Source organism: Gymnoscopelus microlampas, assembly GCF_963454915.1.
Source record: "Gymnoscopelus microlampas genome assembly, chromosome: 1".
Classification (NCBI taxonomy): Eukaryota; Metazoa; Chordata; class Actinopteri; order Myctophiformes; family Myctophidae; genus Gymnoscopelus; species Gymnoscopelus microlampas.
In genome coordinates, this window is record NC_139962.1 from 56239137 (window position 1) to 56259378 (window position 20242).

Genomic DNA, 20242 nt, shown 5'->3' on the forward strand with positions numbered 1-20242 from the left:
TAAAGCTAATTTAAAATAATAAAATGCAAGAATACGATCAGATAAAGGTTATGGGCAAATATACACATACAAATAAAATGAAATAAAGTAGACTAAGATGTGCAGGTGTTCAGGTAGAGCAATGTGGTACAATATAGTGCAGACAGTAGAGCAGTGTGTTGTCAAACAATAACACTCAGTGACAGAGATGTACCACACAGTACACTAGGTGTCAAAGTTAGTTGGAAAACAGCCTGTCACATTAAAAGGTCTCAAAATATTTTGAAGTATTGACCAATGAAATTAATATAACCACGTATAATGATAATAGTAGTATTAAGAAGAATATAATTAATATTATTATTATAGATTTTCATATAATGTGATGATAATTCTTTTGTTTTGCTTTTGAAGGTATCTGCACTCAAACAACATAGCCATGATTCCTGAGGGTGAGTCTGACTTTGTGTTATTACTCTTTTCATCTTTTTATTATGTTTTTATTTACATTAAAACATTCCATCACCCCCATCCCTCCACCCGCAAAAACATAAATACAAATTCATTATTTAATTAATTTGTTTTCCTTTAACAATGTACATTATTTTAACATTGTACAGTTCATCATCTGACATCATTTGTGAATTGGACACCAAGTAAAAAGAATAAGAACTTCTTTGCTACAGAATAATAAAAAAAGAGAGATGAAGCAGGGACCCCCTCTATATTGTATAAAATTGTGTTTCAGAGTAAAGTTTTTTTTAAATATTTAGTCTGGTCTTTTTTCCTTCTACACCTGTACCTCTTTGCCAAAAACAGCCGATCTACAAGTCCACAACGCCTCGCAGTGCGAGGCTTTGTGAACTTGTAGATCTGCTATTTTTGGCTAAAGTAAAAAAGAAATCACACAAATATTTTGCGGCCCCCCTGTTGTAACTCTGAGGACCCCCCAGGGGTCCCGGACCCCCTGTTGAAGATCCCTGCTAAAGAGTACCGAAGTCCTGACGTCACTCGTTCATCCCCCGGGTCACACAAGTCATTTCTCTATGGAGAATAACATCGGGTCATCTTAGAATCGCCTCAAATAAGAATTGTGGTCCAAAAATAAACAAACTGTCCCGGCACTATTGTCAGGGAGGTGGCTCTGTATCGTTTACGTTTCTGGCGAAAATGTAATTAATTCGGCGGCGGTAACGTTAGTGTTTTCTCGCCGTCAGTTGAATGCTTCATATCCATATGAGTCAAACCACCGGGACCATTCGTTTATTTTTGGAACACAGTTATTATATGACGCGATATTAAACACGTCTATGGGAATTCAGAAGGAGGGGGGAACCGTGACCCAGGTAGGATGCGTAAATTACGTCAACTCTATAGCATTGGTTCTCAAGATGGGGTCCTTGGGTAGGGGGGGGTACCAGGAGGTCCCCAGCAAAATGTGTTAATATAGCGTCACAATCATTTTAACCGATGTTACCATATTTCATACTTTGGCTATTGAAAGCGCAGAGTGCCGTGCTATGACCTTGTAGATCTGCTATTTTTTGAAAAATCCCTGGCACAATTAATTTTTGAGATGGGGGTCCTCAGCCAAATACATATCATCTTGGGGGTCCTTGACATGAAAAAGTTTGAGAACCACTGCCATAGAGCCTATTTAGGTATGACTGTATGTTGTGAATGTACAGTAAGTGAAGTGCTAACAGCCCTGTGTGGGTGTGGTCTCTCAGCCATAGGGAACCTGGCCAGGCTGCAGTCCTTAGACCTGAGTGACAACGCCCTGCAGGTCATCTGTCCAGAGATTGGTCGGCTGAGGTCGCTGCGGCACCTGAGACTGGCCAATAACCAGCTCCGATGCCTCCCCCCAGGTAAGGAGGATGTACAACAGCATTCTGAAGCCTGATTCCTGCTTCTTGCCTTATTGACTTCCTAAGCACTTTTTTTTTACTTTGAAAAAAAAAAATTGCTGGCACAGTATGAACATATTTTTTTATTTCATTGGCACTGAGAGAGTTAAAAGCGGGAAAGTATCTGTGTCATTTTAGATTTTTAGCCAAAAAGCATTATTTTATACTTTGGCAAAAAAAAACGTGTTGTTTAGACCACAAAATATAATTTAGCCTACCTTTGATATAGACAGTCTAGTACAGTATTACTTATGCAACCACCATTTAGCTCTTATCTCTTTCTCTGGATGGTCGATCATACAGACTCCATCATGTCCCGGTCATACAGTGTGTTCTGTTATCTTTGTGTGTGTGTGTGTGTGTGTGGGGGGGGGGGGGGTGTGTGTGTGTGTGTGGGGGTGGGGTGGGGTGGCAGGCAGGCAGACTGGGTGGGAAGGAATAGTGGATCAGTGAGTTTGAAACACTTGTAACGGTTGTCTAAAGCCTGTGTGTTTATTATTAGCTTGCCCAATAGGCTCTATCTATGCACAGCAGCCATATTTAAAAGAAATTGGGCCTCTTCCTTACTTCCATTGATTGATTGATTGATGTACTTTATTTAGTAAGACATGAGAACAGTACATGGCAGTACATAACAGTACATGGAAGTACAAATTCGCAATACAAGGTCTACTAAACTGGATAGCTCAGTTAAGCACGTAGCTTGTTTAAGATGAGATCCCCATGCACACAAATCATGTTGACATATAAGAGACAGACAGATATACACACTACTATACAGAATGTCATACAATCAGTTTACAGGTTACTGGTATGAAGTATGAAGGGTGAAAAATATGTACAAAAAGAAAGAGAGGGGGGGGGGTAGGTTAGGTTAGGACATGGGGTAGGTTAGGTTAGGACATGGGGTAGGTTAGGACTTGGACAGGGGCCATTTTTGAATTGCAGCCTCCTGAAGGTGTATCTTTAGGGCATTTTTGAAAGTGAGTAGGGTTTTACACTCCTTTACTCCTTTTGGTAGGGCATTCCATATTTTAGATGAATAGCATGAGAAAGAGTTCATTCCCTTTGTTGTGCCAAATCTGGGTTGAACATGGTTTGTGGAGCTGCCTCTGGTGTTATGATCATGGACTTGATTAACATTTTGGAAGTATTTTGACAAATACAGGGGGATCCCAATGTTGTGGTGTATCTTGAAGACCAGGCCCATAGCAAGTTGCTGTACTCTGTCCTCAACCCTAAGCCATCCAAGCCTAGCAAAATGGGCATGGGTTAGATGGGCTTTGTAATTGAGGCCAAGAAGTAGCCTTACAAGTTTGTTTTGGGATGTTTGGAGCCTTGTTTTTAGGGCCTTGGAGGTGTTGTGATACCATGAAGTGCATGCATAATCATAATGACCTTGTATGAGGGCCCCTACAAGAATCTTCAGAGTATTCTTACTGACTTTACGAACAAGCCTCCACATCCTCCGTGTTATTTTGTGGACCTTTTTGATCGTCTTTTCAGCGTTTTTGTCACCTGAGAGGTTTGCCTCCAAGATGGAACCCAGGTAGGTAATTTCCTCCTTTCTTGTGATAACATTTTCACCCACTTTGATCGTGAAACTCTCAGCCTTTCTAAGGTTAGGGTTGGACCCAAAGAGGATGGATTCAGTTTTACCCAGGTGTAATGAGAGTTTGTTGTCGGAGAGCCAGATGCAGATCTTGTTGAGTTCAGTGCTGAGAGTTTTCTCAACCTGCAGCCTGTCCCTGTCCGAGACCAGCAGAGCCGAGTCATCTGCGAACAGGAACAGTTTGCAGTCGCAAGCTGAGGACATATCATTCACATATATCAGGAACAGTAGTGGTCCTAGTATGCTTCCTTGAGGAACACCACAAGTCACTGGGAGGGGAGGGGACTGGGTGCCGTTTACTTCCACCACTTGCTCCCTCCCTTCCAGGTAGGATCTCATCCAGTTCACCGACGTGTCATCAAAGCCTATTGCTTTGAGCTTATTGATCATAATTGGGTGATTAACGGTGTCAAAAGCCTTCTGGAGGTCCAGCATGACCATGCCGCAATATTTGCCCTTGTCGACATCTTGTTTGATAGAGTCGTTCAAATAGAGAAGGCATGTGTCAGTGGAGTGGTTTGTTCTGAAACCAGATTGGAATTCGTAAATTAGATTTTTTTCGGCAAGGTACTTTTCAACCTGTTCATAGACTATTTTTTCCATGACTTTCGAGATGGAGCTAAGAATAGAAATAGGGCGGTAGTTGCCAGGGTCTAATTGGTTTCCTTTTTTGTACAGAGGGGTCACTCTTGCTTTTTTGAAGTCGTTAGGGACCCGTCCCTGTATGATGGAGAGGTTTATTATGTGGGTAATGATTGGGGCAATGGAGGCGGCTGAGTCTTTTAGAAATTTAGCGGGGATGTTGTCGGGACCTGTGGCTCTGTGTTGTTGGAGTGCACTCAATTTTTTAAACACCTCATCTGTTGACACAGGGGAGAGTTTAAAATCATCTTTGCGTACACCCTGTTTATCGTAAAATGAATCAACATACTCTCCACCATGACTCCCAGAGTGAGGGGGTAGTTTTTCAACTAACTCTGAGGCCACGGTCGTGAAGAATATGTTGAGGATTTTACTCACTTCCCGTTTGGAAGTGAGTAAAATCAGGTGCTACCAATGACACTAATGAAGGCTCTGTTCAATTCTGGTCAAACAGAGTCAGGGTGCTGATATTGTGCATGTTGGCTCACTGGAAACACTGTGCCTCCGCCACTCCTTGAGGGGGTTCCAAATGGCCCCTTGCGGATGTGTAACTCTGAGAGTGTACAAATGGATCCAAATAACTCTCAGAGTTATCGGGGGTCCTCGAAATTTAGAAGTTTGAGAACCACTGTGCTACACTAAATGGAACAGACCTGTGAATGAAGTAAAGAAGAGGCCCTTACTGTAAATGAGAAATGTGCATTATGCAGCTCCACAATATTTAATGTGCAAAAAAACAAACCAGAAAAACAACAAGAATTGACCACAATTCGTCTCCATTAGGCGAGTAAATTACATTGACCTATTGACCCTTACATACACATCACATTGTCAGGAGAGGTCACAATCCAATGACGCAATTCCCTGACAGGGTATTTTCTTCCCAATAAAATAAATAAGCCTTGCATGTGACAGAGCCTACAAAAACATTACATACAAACAACAACAAATATAAGGCACCAGTGTTCATTTTGACAGCAACATTTTTATTTAGTTTTAGCCATAGTCTTTTGAATAATAAAATTCCATGTAGTCTTAGTCATATTTTAGTCGTCTGAAAAAGTTTTCATTTTAGTCAACTAAATCCACAGTTGATTTAGTCGGCCAAAGTTTATTTTGGAGGGCCGTGATGGTGTCGTAATACCTGATATATACTTAGCTGTGTGCCGAAAATCTTCAAGCTAGAGTGGCTATTTGCGGAGTGTGACACCAAAACTATGACTAAAATACACTTGATAATTTCGTTGACAAATAAAAACTAGATGAAAAGGTTAGGGAGGGACAAGCGGACAAGAGATCTAGTAGAACTAAGACTAAAAACGAAGTAATTTTATGCTTGGCTGTACGTGGGTCTTCATAGCTTATTTTTTAGTTTTCGCCAGTGAAAAAAGGTAGTCGACAAACATTTTTCGTCAAAGTTTTAGTCGACGAAATTAACATTGTATGACAGTGGTTCTCAAAGTGGGGTCCGGGGACCCCCAGGGGTCCTTGGTGGGGGGGGGGGTCCAAGGGGTCCCCAGCAAAAGTAGTTAACATAGCACCACAATCATTTTAACCACTTTGTCCATTTATACGTTGGTCATTCAAAAACAGCAGATCTACAATTTACATTTTCAGATGGGGGTCCTTTGCCAAATACATATCAATTGGGTGGTCCTTAACACAACACATTTTGATTTGTAAGGTACCTGTTAACTGAACTCTAGTCTTTTTTTTTCTCTTCTCCACAGAGATAGGTGACCTGCGTGAGCTGGAGACCCTGGACGTGTCCATGAACCTGCTGATGTCTCTCCCAGAGAGGCTGCACCAGTGTCTCTCTCTGCAGTGTCTGACCGCCGACCGCAACCGCCTCAGTCTGCTGCCCAGACAGCTGTGTCAGCTGCACAGCCTCAACGAGCTGTCTATGGCTGCCAACTGTCTCACCTCTCTGCCCTTAGGTTAGTACCGCCTGTCTCACCTCTCTGCCCTTAGGTTAGTAGCACTACTACTAGCTATCTGTGTCAGCTACACAGTAGTGATGGGTCGTTCATGATCGATTCGTTCACAAGAACTCGTGAAATGCCGTGAACGTGAACACACTCGTTCATTTCCCGAAACTGATACGTTCACGCTTTCGTTCATAACCCCCCGTACACAGGACAGGAGGGCGGGCTGTTCCCGTGACAGACAGACGGACATCGATGTGGTTGTGTTGTTTTTCACCAGACGATAGCGCTACTGAACGAATCATTTGAACGAGTCGTTTGAACGGATCATTGCCGTGAACTAAATGGTTCGTTCACTGAAACGAACGCTTTTTTCTGATCACTACTACACAGCCTCAACGAGTCTATGGCTGCCAACTGTCTCACCTCACTGCCCTTAGATTAGTACTACTACTACTACTACTACTAACTATCTGACACTGCTGCCCACACAGCTGTATCAGGTATAGAGAACCGAAGTGTGATATCACTGCCGCTAGAGGTCGCTCACATGAGTTATTTTCTCCATTGAAAATACCATAGGGTCTCAATAGCTTCGTGGCATATTAGAACTTTGTTCCAAAAAATAAATAAACAAGTCAGGCTATTTTACTCATATGGATATGAAGCATCAACGTAAAGTAAGTAAGTAAAATGACAGTGAACTGTCTATTAGCCCATTCAATCCGGGAACGCATCTGTGTCATTTTAGATTTCTTTGGCTATTCTAAAATAGCAGATCTACAAGCTCATAGCGCGGCACCGTGCCGCGCACGGTGCTTAAATTTGAGCAATTTGGCCGATTCTAGAAATGTCGTCTAAATCAGTTTTTAAAACCGTTTTTTGAAAAACCTTATGTTGCTGGTTCTCAAACGTTTTCATGTCAAGGACCCCCAAAATGATATGTATTTGGCCGAGGACCCCAATCTCAAAACATTTTGTTTCAGGGACCCCCAGAAGCAAAGATTTGAGTTACAAATGTTCGCTTAAAAAAAACATATATATATATTTATATATATAGATATGCACAGATTTTCATGATTTTTCAAAAATAGCAGATCTACAAGCTCATAGCGCGGCACTCGGTGCCGCGCTATGAGCTTGTAGATGTGCTATTTTTGAATAGCCAAAGTATAGAATAAGGGTTGTAGCTCAAATTCTAAATTCACGCAGATGTGGTCCCGGATTGAATGGGCTAGAGGAGGTGGGGATGCTTTCAATAACTGCCATGTAGAACGGGACCAGGATGGGTGGGCTGGACGTTGAGCTTCCTTGGCGTGTCGTAGGAAGTACATCCTTTTGTTGGGTGTTTTTTTCCTTCCTTCTTTTTTTTTTTGGTGCTGGTGATGTGATTGTCCCATTTGAGGTTGTGACACCTTCTTTTTCCAGGGTGGGTGCATGGGGGCCATTTAGTTTCCTGAAGTCATTGACCTTTTTCCACAGTCCTGCTGGTTTTGACATCCGGTTTTGTTGTTGGAGCACCATGACACCATGCCACCTCCCTCCCTCCTGTACCCGCTGGGGATGAGTAGAGCATTGGTTCTCAAATTGGGGTCTTTGGGGGGGGGTTCAGGGGGTCCCCAGCAAAAGTAGTTAATACATATCAATTTGTCTGATGCCAGATTTCCGGGGTCAGAAATAAACTAAATGCCCAAATATGGCCGCCTGGTTGAAAGTGGTTAAAATAAATCAGGACAAGTGTTCAAAATTGGCTGCATAATTGCAGATACCGATGTCATCAGAAAAGTCAAATAATGGCCGATATGTCAGCCAAACAGATGTATCGGTCAGTCTCTGTTGATTTGGCCAACCATATCGGTGTCATCGGCAAACCTCAGGAGTTTGACAAATTGGTCTTTGGTTTTCAGTATCAGACTGCGTTATGGAGAAGTGCAAAGTGCAATAACACATGAAATAAAGAATTGCTCAAATCATCGAGGCTGAGTTTGCAAAAAAAAAACATTTTCTCCTGTTTCTGGACATTTTAATGGCTAAATATTTTTGTATCCTTTTATTTTTCACGGTAATGTTGATGGAGGAGAAAAGCACTTGTCACTCACTACCCTGTGCTAGCCTGGTAAACCCGCCCTCCGGAGGGAGGGTTTACCAGGCTAACCCTGTGCGCCCACTGTTCTGGTAATGGAGACTAATGGTGCTCTCTAGGTCACAAGCCTGCTTCTCTAACCTCTAGGCCCCCATCCCCCCCACCCCATGTACTGTAGGTCAAAGGTCATAGGTCAACGGTGTCGCTGCTGGTCACTCATCAATAGCAGTAGAGTAGCAGTGAAGCTGTCAGTTAGATTGGTGGACGTATCGATGCAGTTTGACTGGTGGTTGGCTGGATGGAGTGAACGCACTGGATGTCACTGTCCCCTAACTGGGGGTCGGGACTCCCAGGGGGGTCCCCAAAGGATTTTTGGGGGGTCCCCACTCCCCAGAAGATTAGCTTTTGGTAATGTGCAACATTATTTTCTCACTCAACAGTAAACAAACCAACATACAGTATAAGTGTATACATACAGGGTATCTGCACATTTCTAAAGTTACAATTTAATTACTTTTTAAGACCTTTTTAATACCAAATTGTGAGAATAGCCGATGGACAAGCTTGTAGTTCGGCTATTTTCACAATATTTATCTGTGGAACCGAGTAAAACAAAATCGAATGCCTAAAATTCCATATGCTTGTGGCAGACAGCCTGCTGCACTGACTGAATGCAGGCAGGAATCATACAACTTCACTTTAATTGATTTAAAATGATAATGTAGGTCAAGCTGAAAAGGAGCGACCCATTTGATTATGATGTGTCACGATGAACAAGTGTCACACGTGAATCTAAATTACAAGCAGGATCGCGATTCTCGTTGTTACGTTCTGTTGTTAATCATGCATGTTATTCAAATCAAAGTTATTGAGTGTTTTTTCTTTACAAACCAAGGCTCAGTAGCCTGAATGAATGGGTTGGGGACCCCCTCAAAAAAACATGTTTGGGACCCCCCCTTCGTTGTCAGTTTGAAGATCGCTATTTTCACAGAAAGTTTGCCTATTGTGAGAATAGGGGCGCTAGGGTTCATGTGGTTAAAACTCAGAGAAACATAGTTCTTGTGTGTCTTTGTAAGGCAGTAATAAAACCAACTAGATAATTACTGTGTGTGTGTGTGTGTGTGTGTGTGTGTGTGTGTGTGTGTGTGTGTGTGTGTGTGTGTGTGTGTGTGTGTGTGTGTCTGTGTGCGTGTGCGCGCGCGCGCGCGCGCGCGCCTGCGTGTGTGCCTGTGCACGTGCGTCCTGAGGGGGATGGGGGTGCTGTGGAAGTGAGAGGCGTGGGCGGTGAGGTGGTTACCGTGGTGACGTAGCAGGTGCCAGGAGACCCCCATGCTGAGAGGGGCTCAGAGGGAGGCCTGAGGACATGAAGCATATCGTTGTTGTCGGGCAGAAACCTCTTATCTCAGTATTCTAACCTTTTTGTGTTTTTTTTGTGAATTAACGCTCCTACTTGATCACACCACAGCGTCACACAAAAAGCAGCAAAAGTAGCAGATCGCGCCGCGTTTCCAGCTTGTAGATCTGCTGCTTTCGATTATTTGAATCCTGAAAAGCAGCAGCTACGGACATATGAGGTTTCCACCCGACGGAGAGGATATGCTGTACAGCACACCTACCTAGAAGCATAAGGAACCTATCATGTTAATAAGGGCTATGGGGAGCGGGTAGTACCGTAACGTGAGGGTTAGAGGAGTCATATGTGTGTGTGTGTGTGTGTGTGTGTGTGTGTGTGTGTGTGTGTGTGTGTGTGTGTGTGTGTGCTCGTGCACGTCGCAGCCCCTGCCATCATTGAACCATCTTCAAAGGCTTTCTCTCTCTCACTATCAGTTGATAATGGCTACGGGGGCTTTCCTGCAGAGTTTAGTCAGAGGACAGAACAAGTCCATAGCATATATACAGTAGATATCTGCTGCTATGCTCATTGCTCACGCACTCAGGTAGGCCTACTTACCGCACCGGATATATGGTACTATGAATACGTAGGATCATTTGTTTGTTTTTATTGATCTCTCTCCCTCTCTTCCCCTTGCGCCCTTTTCTTCTCCTGTCCTTTCTCTTCTCTCAAAAACAATGGAGCTTTTGCACGTGTACTGTTTTACACCTGCAAACAATTTTGAGGAAATGTTCTACTTGGAGTATTTCCAATATTTAATTATTTTACTTCTACTCCACTACATCTCAGAGGCAAATACTGTACTTTTAACTACAATTGCCTTACCTTTTACTCTCTACTTGGTCTGCTCTTTTTTCCCTCTACACCAAACCTCTTTGCTGAAAATAGCAGATTTACAAGATCTCCTCCAAATAAGGATGCTAGGGCTCAAGTGGTTAATATAAGTTCCTATCACACAAATATTTAATAAGGGCATTTTTCTCTCTAACGCCAAGGTTTCCATACCAGCAAATGAAATAACAGACTATGAAAGCTCTGTAGAATAAAATCAATGACTTATCCACCTGAAATTTGGCTAGCTTCCTTAAACAGAAGAGGTTGTTGACATTTCTTACACACCATTTCAGTATTGTAATACTAACCTGTGTGTGTGTGTGTGTGTGTGTGTGTGTGTGTGTGTGTGTGTGTGTGTGTGTGTGTGTGTGTGTGTGTGTGTGTGTGTGTGTGTGTGTGTGTGTGTGTGTGTGTGTGTGTGTGTGTGTGTGTGTGTGTGTGTGTGTGTGTGTGTGTGTGCGTGCGTGCGTGCGTGCGTGCGTCTTTCAGACCTGGGACGTTCCAGAGAGCTGCAGTTTGTGTTTGTTGACAACAACGTCCATCTGAAAGGCCTTCCCTCCTACCTGTACAACAAGGTCATCGGCTGCAGCGGGTAAATATCATATCATTTGTATGCAATTTGTATAGTTACTCTTTCAGTCTCGTTTGATTGAATTGATTTGTTGAAGCACACAGGCAATTAATAAACATACTGTATAACACATAACAAAGGACATAATAACTTCAAAATTCATGTTTGAGATATTACCAGCAGTAATTGTTGTCATGGAACAAAATTTTTATTTATTTTTCGTCAGTGAAAAAAAGTAGTTAACGAAAAGTTTTCGTCATACTTTTAGTGGATGAAATTAACACTGCTGTGGTGTGTGTGTTTGTGTGTGTGTGTGTGTGTGTGTTTGTGTATAGGTGTGGTCTGTCGCCGCAGGCGTCGACCGGCCATGCTCTGTGTCTGTTCCTGGGGGAGGTGGCCGTACCGCTGCCCAGCGAGGTCAAGGCCATCGGGTCGGAGTCGGACCGCGTGGTCCCACTGGAGGAGCTGGCCATGAGGACACTGCACTGCTCATACCAAAACAACCCCAATGGTAACACACACTATCATCTATGGCACTGGTTCTCGACCTTTTTCAGGCCGCGACCCCCCCAAAATAATCACATTTGAACTGGGGACCCCCCACCCTGACAAGCACTTGGAATTGTAGGAGTTCGACTCTGTACCACAGATAAATATTGTGAAAATAACCGATCTACAAGCTCACAAGCATGTATGAGCATGTAGATCGGTTATTTTTATTTTTTTTCCTTAGGTAATAATTGACAATTTGGCGAATATTTGACCATTTGTTATAGTAGTTTGTTGATTACTTTTGACGCAGTCATGGTCTTCATTTTGTATTTATTTAAGCATTTTAGAGGTACTAACAAGGTATTAAAAGTCCTTAAATTGTCACTTTATAAATGTGCAGATACCCTGTATGCACTTCTACTTTATGTTGGTTTGTTTACTGTTGAGTGAGAAAACAATGTTGCACATTAAGCTAATCATCTGGGGACCCCCCAAAATAATTGCCATAGTTTGAGAACCACTGATCTATGGTACTGGTTCTCAACATGGGGTTCTGTCTCCCAGGGGTCCTTGAGTGGATTCCAGAGGGTCCCCAGTGAGGTCGGAATAGTTTAACCACTTAGGTTTAACTGTTTAACCACTTAAAAACCACTAAAAAATGTTGAGAAAAAAAGGCTGATCTTCAAGCTCACAACACGTCACTATTTGAAAGTGGTTAATTTCACTGTAATGTCAGCAGCGAGAAGATCCAATCCAATGAGAGAATGTACTGTAATGAGAACAACGGTTCATATCATGGGGTTCTGTCTCCCAACGTACAGCATAGAAAGCTGTAGAAATCTGTATTTAATCTAATCTATCAACTAAGATCTTCTCTTATGGGGGGTCCCTAGCATCAATTGTTTTCAACTAGGGGGTCCGCGGCTTTATGCTGTACATGTCAATTTGAGGGTCCTTGACATGGGAATGTTTGAGAGCCACTAATCGATGGCAGTGGATTTCAAACGGGTGCCTTGAGATTATGTGACAACCACACACTATTGAAGGAGAAAAAAAAAGTGGAGATTATCTCGTCTTCAGACGGGATGTTTTTCATTTACAGTTTTAATTTATCTGAATATTTGGGTATCCAAAAAAATTGGACAGCAACTTGAAAATGTGTTTTCAATGATAACCGACTGACTTCGACAGCATACACGCGACACCGCCACGCACGCATGCACGCACACACACACACACACACACACACACACACACACACACACACACACACACACACACACACACACACACACACACACACACACACACACACACACACACACACAGCACAGCGCAGACCGTCAGAGTACGCATACACAACCTGCCACACTCACACAGACAGTAAGAGCATGCATACACAACCTGCCCCACACACACACACGCACACGCGCACACACTCACGCACGCACACACACACACGCACACACACACACACACACACACACACACACACACACACACACACACGCACACACGCGCACACACACACACAGCACAGACAGCAGGGCCTGTGGAACAGATGGTAGATGTAACTGGTACGTAATGAGGTGTCAGCCGTCTAAACAGCAAAACACACTACGTTTCTGGCAAATTGCTTAAGACTCATCCACCAGCGATGAGTCATTCATTGGATGAGGAAACAAGAACGGTTCATATCTTCTTCCAGAACCCTTTGATCTACCTTTCAGCTCGACTCAAAGTCAACCTTTTTTTTTCTTTTGTGTTGTTGTTGTAGTAGAGCAGGTTTCATGCACAGCGAAGCGCAGACTAAAGTGTTCAAGTGCATTTTGAGTTTTGACCGCCGATGTGGCTGCGGTAGGGCAGTGGTTCTCAACCTTTTCAGACCGTGACCCCGCCCAAAATAATCATATTTGAACTGGGGACACCCCAGATAAATGTTGTGAAAATAGCAGATCTGTTGCGAGGCATTGTGAGCTTGTAGATCGGCTATTTTCAAATGTTTTGCCTCTTATATTATTTGACAATTTTGCAAATATTTGACAATGTTTTAGTGTAGTTTTGCTTTGTTTAGGTATTAAAAAGGTCTTAAAAGTACTTAAATTGTCACTTTACTGTCATCTGAGGACCCCTCCCAAATCCCGACCGATGTTGAGAACCACTGCGGTAAGGGATTGAACCAGTGAGGTTTCTGCAGCCGTTAAATGCAGAACTGATACACAAGAACACCTGCTATTAGAGAGACAAATGCCCAGTGAACAGGATGGAGGCATACGCACGTACGCACGCACGCACAGACACACACACAAAGTTTTAGGACGACGATTTTATGAACGCCTTTGGTACAATTTTTGGGGCATTTTTAACTGTCCGAATAATAGCAGATGTACAAGCTCACAACGTGCTGCAAGCTTGTGGATCGGCTATTATTCGGTGCACGACACTGGCACACAACTATGTCTAAATATGTTTTAAAAAAAAGAGGTTGGAATAAGTTTTATTCTCTCATTCCAATCCCCTAAACCTAACCTCTAAATGTCTAATCCTAACGCGCACGCACGCACGCACGCACGCACGCACGCACGCACGCACACACACTCAGATGCTTTCTCTTACTCCCTCTCTGTCACTCACTCACTCACACTCACTCACTCACTCAACACAGAGACAGCAGGACTTTGTGAAAAAGTGCTTAAAGACTGGAGACCACAGCAATGAATGACTCACTAACTGGATGGAGAAACCAGGGCAGGTCTTTGATGTTACTGTTGGCTTTCAAGTCAAAGCCAGGTCAGGCCTTTTATTTGTATTACAACACATGTCATACAAAGGCCAACTGTACAGCTATGTGCATGCATACGCACAGATACAGTGGTGAAAAATGTATGTGCACACGCCATGCATATACCCAACAAATGAATGGAAAATGAATATGCCGCAATATTCTGGTTTCGTTTTAACCCATTAAGACCCAAGGCCGATTCTACAAATGCACAGAGCACAGAGTGCCGCGCTATGAGCTTGTAGATCTGCTATGTTTGAAAAATCTTGTGTGCAAATCTTTGAATATTTATGTTTTTAAGCGAACATTTGTAACTCAAAGCTTTGCTTCTGGGGCGTCCCTGGAACTAAACATTTTGAGATGGGTGTCCGCAAAAGATCTTTTGCGTGTTTTCCATGTCACTTACTTACTTACTTAGGCCTTTAAATTCCCTGAGGAACATAGGCCATTGATGAAACTCCTCCATCCCCTTCGGTCTTGTGCCCTCCGCTCCAGTTGTTGCCATGACAGCCCTTGCGCCTTCATCTCCTGCTCTGTGGTTCTTCTCCAGGTGGCTCTAGGCCTTCCTCTCTTCCTCTTGCCTTGCGGGTTCCATGTTAGCGCCTGTTTTGTAATTGATTTATTTTGTCTTCGCAGTGTGTGCCCTATCCAATTCCATTTCCTCCTCCCGATTTGTGTTCCTATTGTGTCCTGTCTAGTGAGGTCCCACAGGTTGACATTGGAGATGGTGTTGGGCCAGTATATTCCTAGGAGGCGTCGGAGGCAGCGGTTGAGGAATGTCTGTATTTTGTTGAGTATGGTGGTTGTTATCTTCCAGGTTTCTGAACTGTAGAGTAGGGTGGATTTGACGTTTGAGTTGAAGATTTGCAGTTTGGTCTTGCGTGAAATGTCTTTTGCTTTCCAGATTTTATTTAATATGTTGAATGTGGTCCTGGCTTTGCCTATTCTAGCACTGACATCCTCATCCGTTCCTCCGTCCACCGCGATTATGCTTCCTAAGTATGTAAAACTGGTTACCTCCTCTAGCTGTTTTCCATGTCAAGGACCCCCATAATGCTATGTATTTGGCCACGGACCCCCCCAGAGTTACATTACAAACCAACAGTGCCAATTTGCTCACTCATAAACACATACTACACACATTCAGGTGTAAATAAATACACCGATCTACAAGCTCACAATGCAATCGCGACGCATTGTGAGCTTGTAGATCGGCTATTTTCAAATGGCTGAAATGTATAGGGCTGAAGTGGTTCATGTATGTTTTGTAATTATAATCAAAATCTACAAAATAACTAGTAACTAAAGTTTTCAAATAATTGTAGTGGTAAGTAAAAGTACAATATTTTCCTAATATAATATTCTCCACATACGCACAAACACACATAAATGCCAGTGATGTGTTCCTCAGCTGAAGCCAGTATGATGAACTCCTGTAGACCTTCTAACCACTGGCCTGACTCACCACCCACTGACTGACTGACTGACTGGAAGCACTCAGGAGTTGGACAACATCCCTGCCTTCCTCCCCACCATCTGTCTGTCTGTCTGTTCTATATCGCCTGGCCTCTGCCAAGAGTACACTTTAATACAATACACTTTAATACAATACACTTTGATACAATACACTTTAATACAATCTCTCAGGTTGGTTGTCAAAATGGACAGTACAGGCAGGGGAAGTTAGACGTGACTATTTAACCCATTCAATCAATTAGATTTCTTTGGGCTATTCAAAAATAGCAGATCTATGAGCTTGAGTAGATCTGCTATTTTTGGAAAAATCGTGAACATTTGTGAAAATCTTTAAATATATATATATGTATTTTCTTTTTTAAATATATTTTTGGGGGCCTTTTCTGCCTTTATTGATAGGAATGACATGACATGCGGAATGACATGCTGTCAAGCTGGATTACCAGCATGTGATATGCGCCTGGAACGCTAGGCCAGCGGGCGCCCCTGAATATAAATATATAGTTTTACATTTGTAACTCAAATCTTTGCTTATTTTCTTTTTTTTTATTTTTTTCACTCAGAACCAGAGATAACGCCATCCAAAGATGTGCTGCTCCATTCACTCCCTGGTTAACTTATTGCTTAAAAATGCTCTATCTCGGCTCCTGTGTATTTTTTGAGCGGTGCAACTGCTCCTATAAGAGGGTTTAGGACCCATCCGTGGTGAAAGTTTTTCTTTTCGTCGTGAAAATTTGTCTTTCGCTGTGACGCCATGCTGTGGAAAACACGCCCATAGACTAAAAAAAAAATCACACCTGCAGGACGTGCTGTGATTGGCTAGCGAGACACATGATGAAATTAACTTCAAACTTCGCAGACGCGCTGTGATTGGCTAGCGAGACGCATGATGAAATTAATAATAATGTAAAAAATGTAATCACGTCACTTCGCAGGACGTGATGTGATTTTCGCTGGCAGTAGCGTAACACTATTACACTATACTCTGGCAGTTAAACAGTTAAGGGGTTATGGGAAAATGGAACAGAGAAAGATTCCGTTTAAAACGACATGGATTATAAGAATATCTTCAGTATCGTCATTCAGTTTCTTTCATATTGTTCATTCAAATGCAGTCTGTACAGACAGTGGATTACCCAGCAGTAGTAGCTTGCGAGTGAGTGACTTTGTATTCTTGCCACTTTTTAACATTTTTAGAAGTGAAAGTGGTTTAAAGGACAACTTTAGTTTTTTACAACCAAGGTTTATGTTTTAGATTGTAATTAAAGTAAATAAAATATGAGTGTTAAAATTTTTAAATGTACTGCTTTCTATAGTTTTAGCAATTTTCGCGATCTTTTTTACAGTGGGCGGGGGCATTCTGTCCGGTGGCTAAATATGTCTTTTTTTACACAATAACCCGGTGTTTTCTTTATTATTATGTACAGTAGCTCTTCTAGCCCCCAATAACTCACATTTGGCCATCAAAGACCACAGGACCTTTTTTATTGTGTAAAAAAGGCATATTTAGCCACCGGACAGAATGCCCCCGCCCACTGTAAAAAATATCGCAAAAATTGCCAAAACTGTAGAAAGCAGTACATGAAAAAAAAATAACACTCATCTTTTATTTACTTTAATTACAAGCTAAAATATAAACCTTGGTTGTAAAAAACTAAAGTTGTCCTTTAAGTGTGTCTGTGGGTTTCATACATATTGAACCAATGAAAAGTATCAACAAGAGCTTGTGACAAAATAACTACATTGGATCCTTTTATCGGAACAAGGTTAATTGGTTCTTTTCTCCATTTGCTGACGTTTTTTTTTTTACATAATAAGCTTTCCACTCCGACGTTAGAGAGGAGTGCAGGCTGTAACATCTGCTGGTGAAGACATGAGAAGACTCACTGGTTCAGACCACAGGAATTCTTGTTAACTGTCTGTTGTCTGTCTCTTTGCAGTAATTAAATCACAAGCACGCGTGTGTGCGCGCACACACACACACACACACACACACACACACAAAGGGCTAATTTAAGAACATGACATGGCTGGACATAGTCACGGCTGTTCGCGGAAAAGCACTTCATTGACCAATGCGTCGACCATCAAAATGGCCACCGTATTGAATGTTGGGACAATCGTGTCATTGTGTGTGTCTTTCCATTTAACCACGTCTCAGACTCTTCTCCCTTCTGGCGTCCCAAACTGTGGAGCGAACGCCCCATCGCTGTTAGAACCGCAGACTCGCTCCCAATCCTCTGCTGCAGTCTGAAGACTTGTAGCACTCGACCTAGCCTTGATGACCTTGCAGGCTTATATGCAAAGGTTAAATGTAATGTTAGATAGCATTTTATGTAGACAGATACCAGGTTTATTTGTTGACCTTTCATCCTATATTTGTATGGTTTCAATGTACAGATTATAAATGTTTTGATATTATACTGTTTAGACTGATGATAGGTTCTTGGATTACCTTACCTATGATCCTAGATTACTATTTCTATTCATTTGATGTACAGTATTACCTTGTGTTTACCTTGCTTAAATCGCTCTGGATTAACTCACTCAATTCGGGGAACGCATCTCGTGTCATTTTAGATTTCTTTGGCTATTCAAAAAATAGCAGATCTACAAGCTATGAGCTTGTAGATCTGCTATTTTTTGAAAAATCGTGAAAATTTGCACAAATCTTTAAATATATATATTTTTAAAGCAAACATTTGTAAAATATTTTGTTCCAGGGACCCCCCCCACCCCCACCCCCTGAAGCAAAGATTTCAGTTACAGTTTTGCTTAAAAATATATATATATTCAAAGATTTGCACAAAATTTCAAGATTTTTTAAAAATAGCAGATCTACAAGCTCATAGTGCGGCACTCGGTGCCGCGCTATGAGCTTGTATGTCTGCTATTTTTGATTGGCCAAATCAATCGAATAAAAATGACGGAGATGTGTCCGAGTGGGTTAAGAGCGTCTGCTAAATGGCTAAACTGTTAACCAAAACTGTAAACCGTTTGTGTTCATCAGGGCTGAACCTGCTGCCTCCCTGCATGATGCCCAAGAGCCTGTTGGACCTGTTGCTGTGCCCCCTGGGGCACTGCCACCGCTGCAGCCAGGCCATGTTCACCATCGTCTACCCAAAGCTCTTCCCCCTGAGGGAGACCGCGCTGGCGGGCGTGCATCGTAGGTGAGGAACAAGCACAAAGGGCCAGCCAAAACGGGCAATACCCCAGCATCGTCCCTATTCTGGGGGGGGGGCGTTGTGAGGCATTGTTGATTTTGACAGCAATTTTTATTCAGTTTTTGAATACAATTCCATTTAGTTTTAGTCATATTTTCATCTGAAATGTTTTAATGTTTGCAGTTGATGTAGTCGGCTAAAATGTATTTTGGCGGTGCCTTGATGGCGTCGCAATGGCTGATTTTACAATTGCATGCTGAAAATAGCAGATCTACAGTGTTGTGAGCTTGTAGATCAGCTATTTTCAGAGCGCAACACCCGAGTCCAACCAAACTTAAAATGACTTGTTTTAGTTCTACTGGATCTCTTCTCCACTCGTCCCTCCTTAACATTTTAGTCTAATTTTTATTTGTTGACGAAATTTCCAATATATTTAGTCTAGTTTCAGTCATCATAGCTTCGTTTTTATTTCGTTTTTATCTAGTTTTCGTCAGTGAAAAAAGGTAGTCGATGAACATCTTTTGTCATAGTTTTAGTCGACAAAATGGTTGTGAGTCAACACTGGTTGTGAGCTTGTAGATCAGCTATTTTGGCTGAATGTTCACCTATTATGACCTGCCCAGAATAAGGACGCTAGGGTTCAAGTGGTTAAACTCATAAACCCCCGCCGGATGGGAGCAAGGTTTCACAAGCCTCTTCCACACAGCCTGTTCAGGGTGGCGCTGTTGTGGCATTATTCTGCCTCACTGTTCTATGTAGAGCAGGGGTGATGCAACTTTGATGATGGAGAGGGCCACTATATTTCCACACTCACTCCAGAGGGCCACATTGCATATCGTTGCTGTCCGGCAGAAACCAGCTAACTAAATGTTTCCGCTTTTGCAATTTCTTTCCAGAAATCAGTGCTATTGAACACCCTTTACGTCTGTGTGTTGATTAAAACAATATTGAACCAATGAAAAATATTAAAAAGCGCTTCTGACAAAACCAGCTAACTCCATAAGATCCTCAAACTTTATGCTAAACCAGCTAACTCTACCAAAGTGGAGTTAGCTGGTTTTGCTGACTCCAGGCGCCACCCCCTTTTGACCTCCAACCTCATTGTGAGCTTTGAGGTCCATTCAGCTGTTCTTATTCGATAACTTTTTTCATTTATTTTTAATATATTTTTTTGAAAATTAAAAAAAAATAAATACAATAAAAAAATAAAATAAAATAAATGAAAAAAGTAATCAAACAAAACACGGCCCCCTCGCGTATTAGGAGGGCAGGGTGAATCATCAGAACCAAGGATGGGTGTTTTTGATGAATCTAACATTTTAAAAATGGAGATTGAAGTTATAATGGGTTTGTATAGGAAGGGGGCGTGTCTGATAAAATGA

General features: G+C 42.3%; 1 protein-coding gene across 3 annotated transcripts in view; it reads left to right on the forward strand.

The window, feature by feature from the left end:
* lrrc28 (leucine rich repeat containing 28) overlaps window positions 1-20242 on the forward strand; it is a 29508-nt gene that overhangs the window by 5196 nt on the left and 4070 nt on the right. For all 3 annotated transcript variants that reach the window (XM_084080472.1, XM_084080473.1, XM_084080474.1), the window contains exons 5-10: window positions 394-431; window positions 1710-1847; window positions 5871-6077; window positions 10865-10967; window positions 11282-11457; window positions 18707-18866. In XM_084080472.1, the coding sequence (XP_083936598.1) occupies window positions 394-431; window positions 1710-1847; window positions 5871-6077; window positions 10865-10967; window positions 11282-11457; window positions 18707-18866 (822 nt within the window). The remainder of the gene's footprint in view (window positions 1-393; window positions 432-1709; window positions 1848-5870; window positions 6078-10864; window positions 10968-11281; window positions 11458-18706; window positions 18867-20242) is intronic.